Source organism: Oncorhynchus mykiss, chromosome 25 (assembly GCF_057628025.1).
Source record: "Oncorhynchus mykiss isolate SJ-2025 chromosome 25, ASM5762802v1, whole genome shotgun sequence".
In the NCBI taxonomy this organism is placed as follows: Eukaryota; Metazoa; Chordata; class Actinopteri; order Salmoniformes; family Salmonidae; genus Oncorhynchus; species Oncorhynchus mykiss.
In genome coordinates, this window is record NC_143046.1 from 9,095,910 (window position 1) to 9,107,500 (window position 11,591).

The 11,591-nt window shown below is 45.2% G+C and overlaps 1 protein-coding gene across 3 annotated transcripts in view; it reads left to right on the top strand.

Moving 5' to 3' along the window:
• LOC110504544 (proton-coupled amino acid transporter 1) overlaps positions 1–11,591 on the top strand; it is a 63,143-nt gene that overhangs the window by 28,184 nt on the left and 23,368 nt on the right. For all 3 annotated transcript variants that reach the window (XM_036969757.2, XM_090220045.1, XM_090220044.1), the window contains 2 exons: positions 5,808–5,906; positions 6,086–6,252. In XM_036969757.2, the coding sequence (XP_036825652.1) occupies positions 5,808–5,906; positions 6,086–6,252 (266 nt within the window). The remainder of the gene's footprint in view (positions 1–5,807; positions 5,907–6,085; positions 6,253–11,591) is intronic.

The following is an 11,591-nucleotide window of genomic DNA, read 5'->3' on the forward strand; positions in this document are numbered from 1 at the left end:
AGGGCTGTCTTCTGCTTCATGGTAGGTACTGTCTTCTGCTTCACGGTAGGTACTGCAGGACTGTCTTCTGCTTCATGGTAGGTACTGCAGGGCTGCATCTTCTGCTTCAGGGTAGGTACTGCAGGACTCTTCTGCTTCATGGTAGGTACTGCAGGACTCCATCTTCTGCTTCATTGTAGGTACTGTCTTCTGCTTCATGGTAGGTACTGCAGGGCTGCATCTTCTGCTTCACGGTAGGTACTGCAGGGCTGCATCTTCTGCTTCACGGTAGGTACTGCAGGACTGTCTTCTGCTTCACGGTAGGTACTGCAAGACTGTCTTCTGCTTCATGGTAGGTACTGCAGGACTGTCGTCTGCTTCATGGTAGGTACTGCAGGACTGTCTTCTGCTTCATGGTAGGTACTGCAGGACTGTCTTCTGCTTCATGGTAGGTACTGCAGGACTGTCTTCTGCTTCACGGTAGGTACTGCAGGACTGTCTTCTGCTTCACGGTAGGTACTGCAGGACTATCTTCTGCTTCATGGTAGGTACTGCAGGGCTGTCTTCTGGGGGGAGGGACTAACATGAACTTGTCCGAATAAGAAACGCAACTTTTCATTGCGAAACGTTTTCTGTTGCAAAACATTTTGGTACTGTTTGCTACAGTGTGCACTAATGAATACACTCCAGTCCCATGACACGTGTTACATTCCCTAGCAAGAAACCCCCCCCAAAATGTTGTCAAACAGAAGGGGGAACTAACAAAGAATCACTAACAACAACCAAAACGAAACTGGTGGGGTTTTAGGAGGGGCTCTGAAAAACACTCATTAAGTTGTCTACTGAAAGTTGACTTGCAACAACTGGGACCTAAAAGACACCCACCATGAGCACCCACTAAAAATTTGCCCAAGAAGAGGCAAACACAATTAAAACCAACACCAAACTTCGACAGGAAGCAGACCACAAAGTGGAGCAGAACAGGGGACAATCAGATTTAGTTTTTGTTTGTTAGAAATCAAAATAGGGAGAGCCAACTAAAGGTGTTAACCCTCCACATCTCTCCAGACAACTGGAGCACTGGGCCAGCCACTATTAAATATCCCCTGGGCCAGACACTCTTAAATATCCCCTGGGCCAGCCACTATTAAATATCCCCTGGGCCAGCCACTATTAAATATCCCCTGGGCCAGCCACTATTAAATATCACCTGGGCCAGCCACTATTAAATATCCCCTGGGCCAGACACTATTAAATATCCCCTGGGCCAGCCACTATTAAATATCCCCTGGGCCAGCCACTATTAAATATCCCCTGGGCCAGCCACTATTAAATATCACCTGGGCCAGACACTATTAAATATCCCCTGGGCCAGACACTATTAAATATCCCCTGGGCCAGCCACTATTAAATATCCCCTGGGCCAGCCACTATTAAATATCCCCTGGACCAGCCACTATTAAATATCACCTGGGCCAGACACTATTAAATATCCCCTGGGCCAGACACTATTAAATATCCCCTGGACCAGCCACTATTAAATATCACCAGGGCCAGACACTATTAAATATCCCCTGGGCCAGACACTATTAAATATCCCCTGGGCCAGACACTATTAAATATCACCTGGGCCAGACACTATTAAATATCCCCTGGGCCAGACACTATTAAATATCCCCTGGGCCAGCCACTATTAAATATCCCCTGGGCCAGCCACTATTAAATATCCCCTGGGCCAGACACTATTAAATATCCCCTGGGCCAGCCACTATTAAATATCCCCTGGACCAGCCACTATTAAATATCACCTGGGCCAGACACTATTAAATATCCCCTGGGCCAGCCACTATTAAATATCACCTGGGCCAGCCACTATTAAATATCCCCTGGGCCAGCCACTATTAAATATCCCCTGGACCAGCCACTATTAAATATCACCTGGGCCAGACACTATTAAATATCCCCTGGGCCAGACACTATTAAATATCCCCTGGGCCAGACACTATTTAAATATCCCCTGGGCCAGCCACTCTTAAATATCCCCTGGGCCAGCCACTCTTAAATATCCCCTGGGCCAGCCACTCTTAAATATCCCCTGGGCCAGCCACTCTTAAATATCCCCTGGGCCATCCACTATTAAATATCCCCTGGGCCAGCCACTATTAAATATCCCCTGGGCCAGCCACTATTAAATATCCCCTGGGCCAGACACTCTTAAATATCCCCTGGGCCAGCCACTATTAAATATCCCCTGGGCCAGACACTATTAAATATCCCCTGGGCCAGACACTATTAAATATCCCCTGGGCCAGACACTATTAAATATCCCCTGGGCCAGCCACTCTTAAATATCCCCTGGACCAGCCACTCTTAAATATCACCTGGGCTAGACACTATTAAATATCCCCTGGGCCAGCCACTATTAAATATCCCCTGGGCCAGACACTCTTAAATATCCCCTGGGCCAGACACTCTTAAATATCCCCTGGACCAGCCACTCTTAAATATCACCTGGGCTAGACACTCTTAAATATCCCCTGGGCCAGCCACTCTTAAATATCACTTGGGCCAGACACTCTTAAATATCCCCTGGGCCAGACAATATTAAATGTCCCCTGGGCCAGACACTATTAAATATCCCCTGGGCCAGACACTCTTAAATATCACCTGGGCCAGACACTCTTAAATATCACCTGGGCCAGACACTATTAAATATCACCTGGGTCAGACACTCTTAAATATCCCCTGGGCCAGACACTATTTAAATATCCCCTGGGCCAGCCACTCTTAAATATCCCCTGGGCCAGCCACTCTTAAATATCCCCTGGGCCAGCCACTATTAAATATCCCCTGGGCCAGACACTCTTAAATATCCCCTGGGCCAGACACTCTTAAATATCCCCTGGGCCAGACACTCTTAAATATCCCCTGGGCCAGACACTCTTAAATATCCCCTGGGCCAGACACTCTTAAATATCCCCTGGGCCAGACACTATTTAAATATCCCCTGGGCCAGACACTATTTAAATATCCCCTGGGCCAGACACTATTTAAATATCCCCTGGGCCAGACACTATTTAAATATCCCCTGGGCCAGACACTATTTAAATATCCCCTGGGCCAGCCACTCTTAAATATCCCCTGGGCCAGACACTATTTAAATATCCCCTGGGCCAGACACTATTTAAATATCCCCTTGGCCAGACACTATTTTAATATCCCCTGGGCCAGACACTATTTAAATATCCCCTGGGCCAGACACTATTTAAATATCCCCTTGGCCAGACACTATTTTAATATCCCCTTGGCCAGACACTATTTAAATATCCCCTGGGCCAGACACTATTTAAATATCCCCTGGGCCAGACACTATTTAAATATCCCCTGGGCCAGACACTATTTAAATATCCCCTGGGCCAGACACTATTTAAATATCCCTTGGGCCAGACACTATTTAAATATCCCCTGGGCCAGACACTATTTAAATATCCCCTGGGCCAGACACTATTTAAATATCCCCTGGGCCAGACACTATTTAAATATCCCCTGGGCCAGCACAGGTAAAACACCTTCTGACTAACGAGGTGACACCAATGTGTTAACGTGATAACCTCTAACTTTGAAAAATAAATGTAAAAGCCTGTAACACACTGGGCCGTTCCCTCAGTCTCAGCTTTAGTTGGTTTATTCATGACGTTGGCACTTAAACGCTGAATTACAGTAAATACGTAACTTACTTGATGCAAAGCTCCACAACATCCATTCTTAACAATGTTATCCATTCTTAACAATGTTATCCATTCTTAACAATGTTATCCATTCTTAACAATGTTATCCATTCTTAACAATGTTATCCATTCTTAACAATGTTATCCATTCTTAACAATGTTATCCATTCTTAACAAAACATCCATTCTTAACAATGTTATCCATTCTTAACAATGTTATCCATTCTTAACAATGTTATCCATTCTTAACAAAACATCCGTTCTTAACAAAACGTTATCCATTCTTAACAAAACAACCGTTCTTAACAAAACGTTATCCATTCTTAACAAAACGTTATCCATTCTTAACAAAACAACCATTCTTAACAATGTTATCCATTCCTAACAATTCAATTTAGACCAGGGATGGGCAGCTAGGAACTCTGTCGTCGTCTGTCATGTACTGTTGAGAGCTACAATAGTAGAATACCGAAGGTGAAAATTTCGAAATTTGGTTGTACATCAGCAGTTGTTCTCTTTTTATCTGAGTCACTGACAGTTACTCAGTTAGCCAATGTCAGCTAACATTTTATAGTGAGTCTAGCTGCCAGCTATCTAAACTTTTAAAATAATCCTGGTCAAATTACTGACTGGGGGGCCCCCATTTGATCATCAGATATCATGTTAAAAACTGTACATTGTTCTCTCTGCTCCATGGCTAAATGTTCTCTCTGCTCCATGGCTAAATGTTCTCTCTGCTCCATGGCTAAATGTTCTCTCTCTGCTCCATGGCTAAATGTTCTCTCTCTGCTCCATGGCTAAATGTTCTCTCTGCTAAATGGCTAAATGTTCTCTCTCTGCTCCATGGCTAAATATTCTCTCTGCTAAATGTTCTCTCTGCTCCATGGCTAAATGTTCTCTCTGCTCCATGGCTAAATGTTCTCTCTGCTCCATGGCTAAATGTTCTCTCTGCTCCATGGCTAAATGTTCTCTCTCTGCTCCATGGCTAAATGTTCTCTCTCTGCTCCATGGCTAAATGTTCTCTGTCTGCTCCATGGCTAAATGTTCTCTCTGCTAAATGTTCTCTCTGCTCCATGGCTAAATGTTCTCTCTGCTAAATGTTCTCTCTGCTTCATGGCTAAATGCTCTCTCTGCTCCATGGCTAAATGTTCTCTCTGCTCCATGGCTAAATGTTCTCTCTGCTCCGTGGCTAAATGTTCTCTCTGCTCCGTGGCTAAATGTTCTCTCTCTGCTCCGTGGCTAAATGTTCTCTCTCTGCTCCGTGGCTAAATGTTCTCTCTATGCTCCATGGCTAAATGTTCTCTCTCTGCTCCATGGCTAAATGTTCTCTCTGCTAAATGGCTAAATGTTCTCTCTCTGCTCCATGGCTAAATGTTCTCTCTCTGCTCCATGGCTAAATGTTCTCTCTCTGCTCCATGGCTAAATATTCTCTCTGCTTCATGGCTAAATGTTCTCTCTGCTCCATGGCTAAATGTTCTCTCTGCTCCATGGCTAAATGTTCTCTCTGCTCCATGGCTAAATGTTCTCTCTGCTCCATGGCTAAATGTTCTCTCTGCTCCATGGCTAAATGTTCTCTCTGCTCCATGGCTAAATGTTCTCTCTGCTCCATGGCTAAATGTTCTCTCTGCTCCATGGCTAAATGTTCTCTCTGCTCCATGGCTAAATGTTCTCTCTGCTCCATGGCCAAATGTTCTCTCTGCTCCATGGCTAAATGTTCTCTCTGCTCCATGGCTAAATGTTCTCTCTGCTCCATGGCTAAATGTTCTCTCTGCTCCATGGCCAAATGTTCTCTCTGCTCCATGGCCAAATGTTCTCTCTGCTCCATGGCTAAATGTTATCTCTGCTAAATGTTCTCTCTGCTCCATGGCTAAATGTTCTCTCTGCTCCATGGCTAAATGTTCTCTCTGCTCCATGGCTAAATGTTATCTCTGCTAAATGTTCTCTCTGCTCCATGGCTAAATGTTCTCTCTGCTCCATGGCTAAATGTTCTCTCTGCTCCATGGCTTAACTGCTAACTGTTAACTGCTATGCATTGTTATTTAATGACCTTACTGGACTTAATTTGATATTCAACTCAATTTTTCTGTTTTTGATTTCCAGAACATCCCAAATCATATCAACCTGCCCAAGGTGGGTCATGCCAAAGACTACCCTCTCTTCTTTGGAACGGCCATCTTTGCTTTCGAGGGGATAGGAGTGGTAACGTATTACTGTTCATGTTGAACATATGCCGCAAAAAAAACCCATTTTTACCATGTTAATACTGACGTAATTTTATGGTATTACAACGTCACTACAGTTAGTAAGGTGTAGTTTCATAGGTATAATGGCAACTTAAGGTGAAGTGTCACCTAAAGCTGTTCCTCTCCACGTCTCAGGTCCTGCCCCTGGAGAACAAGATGCAGAAGCCTCAGAGTTTCAATATGGTTCTATATCTGGGAATGGGCATCGTCACCTTCCTCTATATCAGCTTGGGGACCATAGGGTACATCACCTTTGGAGAGGCCATAGGGGGAAGTGTCACCCTTAACTTACCCAACTGCTGGTGAGTTCTTCTTACATAGATACTGAAGAGATGGTGTTGTATAGAATCACATAGATACTGAAGAGATGGTGCTGTATAGAATCACATAGATACTGAAGAGATGGTGCTGTATAGAATCATCACATAGATACTGAAGAGATGGTGCTGTATAGAATCATCACATAGATACTGAAGAGATGGTGCTGAATAGAATCATCACATAGATACTGAAGAGATGGTGCTGGAAAGAATCACATAGATACTGAAGTGATGGTGCTGTATAGAATCACATAGATACTGAAGAGATGGTGCTGTATAGAATCACATAGATACTGAAGAGATGGTGCTGTATAGAATCATCACATAGATACTGAAGAGATGGTGCTGGAAAGAATCACATAGATACTGAAGTGATGGTGCTGTATAGAATCACATAGATACTGAAGAGATGGTGCTGTATAGAATCACATAGATACTGAAGAGATGGTGCTGTATAGAATCACATAGATACTGAAGAGATGGTGCTGTATAGAATCACATAGATACTGAAGAGATGGTGCTGTATAGAATCACATAGATACTGAAGAGATGGTGCTGTATAGAATCACATAGATGCTGAAGAGATGGTGCTGTATAGAATCATCACATAGATACTGAAGAGATGGTGCTGTATAGAATCACAGATACTGAAGAGATGGTGCTGTATAGAATCACAGATACTGAAGAGATGGTGCTGTATAGAATCACATAGATACTGAAGAGATGGTGCTGTATAGAATCACATAGATACTGAAGAGATGGTGCTGTATAGAATCATCACATAGATACTGAAGAGATGGTGCTGTATAGAATCACAGATACTGAAGAGATGGTGCTGTATAGAATCACACAGATACTGAAGAGATGGTGCTGTATAGAATCACATAGATACTGAAGAGATGGTGCTGTATAGAATCACATAGATACTGAAGAGATGGTGCTGTATAGAATCACAAAGCAGCTGTATTTTTTAACACTGGTCATAATTATTTTCATCGAAAGGCTTTTGGTCATTTTTGGATTGCCCGAAGTGTGCATCGTCTTGAAGATTTGACCAAAATATTATCCTCTCTCTCTCTTTACTGTGGCCCAAAATAGGATCCTCTCTCTCTCTCCCTCTCTTTACTGTGGCCCTAAATATGATCCTCTCTCTCTTTACTGTGGCTATAAGAGACAAAGTATAGTCGCAATTCAACGACTCTGACACAAGAGGTATGTGGCAGGGTCTGCAGTCAATCACTGACTACAAAAAGAAAACCAGCCCTGTCGCGGACCAGGATGTCTTGCTCCCAGACAGACTAAACAACTTCTTTGCTCGCTTTGAGGACAATACAGTGCCACTGACACGGCCCGCTACCAAAACCTGCGCACTCTCCTTCACTGCAGCCAACGTGAGTAAAACATTTAAACATGTTAACCCTCGCAAGGCTGCAGGCCCAGACGGCATCCCCAGCCGCGTCCTCAGAGCAGGCGCAGACCAGCTGGCTGGTGTGTTTACAGACATATTCAATCAATCCTTATCCCAGTCTGCTGTCCCCACATGCTTCAAGAGGGCCACCATTGTTCCTGTTCCCAAGAAAGCTAAGGTAACTGAGCTAAATGACTATCATAGCACTCACTTCCGTCATCATGAAGTGCTTTGAGTGACTAGTCAAGGACCATATCACCTCCACCCTACCTGACACCCTAGACCCACTCCAATGTGCTTACCACCCCAATAGGTCCACAGACGACGCAATCGCAACCACACTGCACATTGCCCTAACCCATCTAGACAAGGAATACCTATGTGAGAATGCTGTTCATCGACTACAGCTCAGCATTTAACACCATAGTACCCTCCAAACTCGACCCTGGGTCTCGACCCCGCCCTGTGCGGACTGACGGGCCACCCCCAGGTGGTGAGGGTAGGTAACAACATCTCCACCCCGCTGATCGTCAACACTGGGGCCCCACAAGGGTGTGTTCTGAGCCCTCTCCTGTACTCCCTGTTCACCCATGACTGGGTGGCCATGCACGCCTCCAACTCAATAATCAAGTTTGCGGACGACACTACAGTGGTAGGTTTGATTACCAACAACAAAGAGACTGCCTACAGGGAGGAGGTGAGGGCCCTCGGAGTGTGATGTCAAGAAAATAACCTTGCACTCATCGTCAACAAAACAAAGGAGATGATCGTGGACTTCAGGAAACAGCAGAGGGAACACCCCCCTATCCACATCGACGGGACAGTAGTGGAGAGGGTAGTAAGTTTTAAGTTCCTCGGCATACACATCACGGACAAACTGAATTGGTCCACCCACACAGACAGCGTCGTGAAGAAGGCGCAGTAGCGCCTCTTCAACCTCAGGAGGCTGAAGAAATTCGGCGTGTCACCAAAAGCACTCACAAACTTTTACAGATGCACAATCGAGAGTATCCTGGCGGGCTGTATCACCGCCTGGTACGGCAACTGCTCCGCCCACAACCGTAAGGCTCTCCAGAGGGTAGTGAGGTCTGCACAACGCATCACCGGGGGCAAACTACCTGCCCTCCAGGACACCTACACCACCCGATGTCATAGGAAGGCCATAAAGATCATCAAGGACAACAACCACCCGAGCCACTACCTGTTCACCCCACTATCATCCAGAAGGCGAGGTCAGTACAGGTGCATCAAAGCTTGGCCCGAGAGACTGAAAAACAGCTTCTATCTCAAGACCATCAGACTGTTAAACAGCCACCACTAACATTGAGTGGCTGCAGCCAACACACTGACTCAACTCCAACCACTTTAATAATGGAAATTGATGTAAAACATGCATCACTAGCCACTTTAAACAATGCCACTTTATATAATGTTTACATTACTCATCTCATATGTATATACTGTACTCTATACCATCTACTGCATCTTGCCTATGCCGTTCTGTCCCATCACTCATTCATATATCTTTATGTACATATTATTCATTCCTTTACACTTGTGTATAAGGTAGTAGTTGTGAAATTGTTAGGTTAGATTACTCGTTGGTTGGTTATTACTGCATTGTCGGAACTAGAAGCACAAGCATTTCGCTACACTTGCATTAACATCTGCTAACCATGCTAACCACAAATACAATTTGATTTGATGTTCTGTAAATACCACTCCTGTATCTGTCTCTATGGAGACACTGACACAATGACTGGGAGGTGTTCTGTAAATACCACGCCTGTATGTGTCTCTATGGAGACACTGACACAATGACTGGGAGGTGTTCTGTAAAACCACTCCTGTATCTGTCTCTATGGAGACACTGACACAATGACTGGGAGGTGTTCTGTAAAACCACTCCTGTATCTGTCTCTATGGAGACACTGACACAATGACTGGGAGGTGTTCTGTAAATACCACTCCTGTATCTGTCTCTATGGAGACACTGACACAATGACTGGGAGGTGTTCTGTAAATACCACGCCTGTATCTGTCTCTATGGAGACACTGACACAATGACTGGGAGGTGTTCTGTAAATACCACGCCTGTATCTGTCTCTATGGAGACACTGACACAATGACTGGGAGGTGTTCTGTAAATACCACGCCTGTATCTGTCTCTATGGAGACACTGACACAATGACTGGGAGGTGTTCTGTAAATACCACTCCTGTATCTGTCTCTATGGAGACACTGACACAATGACTGGGAGGTGTTCTGTAAAACCACTCCTGTATCTGTCTCTATGGAGACACTGACACAATGACTGGGAGGTGTTCTGTACATACCACTCCTGTATCTGTCTCTATGGAGACACTGACACAATGACTGGGAGGTGTTCTGTAAATACCACGCCTGTATCTGTCTCTATGGAGACACTGACACAATGACTGGGAGATGCAGCAGTCACGTTCATTCATGGTGGCAGGTTACAAGACACCATGAAGCAGACATCATGAGCCAGGGAGAATTCAATTTAAGGCAGTAAAGCCGACTGATTCTTTGCTCAATCGTGCCTTAATCAAAGTAATCAGTCAGGTAGACCTAGAAGGAACAGATCAGTCAGGTAGATCTAGAAGGAACAGAACAGTCAGGTAGATCTAGAAGGAACAGATCAGTCAGGTAGATATAGAAGGAACAGATTGAACAGGTCAGTCGGGTAGATATTGAAGGAACAGATTGAACAGGTCAGAGGGAGGCAGCATGAAAGAGAGTTGACCAGTGAAGCTGTGAGGAGGCGTGGCTCACGACCAAGTCCACTGTGCTCTCGGAGCTGCTCTCAGCTGTCAGTAGGGCCGGCATCGCAGGATCGGATAGTGGCCACGCACACACACACCTATAAATAAACACACACACACAAATCTACACACACACACACACACCCCTAACCACCTGGCTCAAATGACAGGAAGCTGTGCCAATAGGTCACTCTGTTTCATCCACCTGGACATCTAAACCTGGATACCTTCTGTTCTGACTATCTATAGACTGATAGGAGACGCTCTTTAACTTTGTCACGATGGAAAACAACAACAGGCAGTTCCGTACATACATCTGAATGTTTGTCTGAGCTGGAGTATCAGTACCCTGTTTGTCTGAGCTGTAGTATCAGTACCCTGTTTGTCTGAGCTGGAGTATCAGTACCCTGTTTGTCTGAGCTGGAGTATCAGTACCCTGTTTGTCTGAGCTGGAGTATCAGTACCCTGTTTGTCTGAGCTGGAGTATCAGTACCCTGTTTGTCTGAGCTGTAGTATCAGTACCCTGTTTGTCTGAGCTGGAGTATCAGTACCCTGTTTGTCTGAGCTGTAGTATCAGTACCCTGTTTGTCTGAGCTGTAGTATCAGTACCCTGTTTGTCTGAGCTGGAGTATCAGTACCCTGCTTGTCTGAGCTGGAGTATCAGTACCCTGTTTGTCTGAGCTGGAGTATCAGTACCCTGTTTGTCTGAGCTGGAGTATCAGTACCCCGTTTGTCTGAGCTGGAGTATCAGTACCCCGTTTGTCTGAGCTGTAGTATCAGTACCCTGTTTGTCTGAGCTGGAGTATCAGTACCCTGTTTGTCTGAGCTGTAGTATCAGTACCCCGTTTGTCTGAGCTGGAGTATCAGTACCCTGTTTGTCTGAGCTGGAGTATCAGTACCCCGTTTGTCTGAGCTGGAGTATCAGTACCCCGTTTGTCTGAGCTGGAGTATCAGTACCCCGTTTGTCTGAGCTGGAGTATCAGTACCCCGTTTGTCTGAGCTGGAGTATCAGTACCCCGTTTGTCTGAGCTGGAGTATCAGTACCCTGTTTGTCTGAGCTGGAGTATCAGTACCCTGTTTGTCTGAGCTGGAGTATCAGTACCCTGTTTGTCTGAGCTGGAGTATCA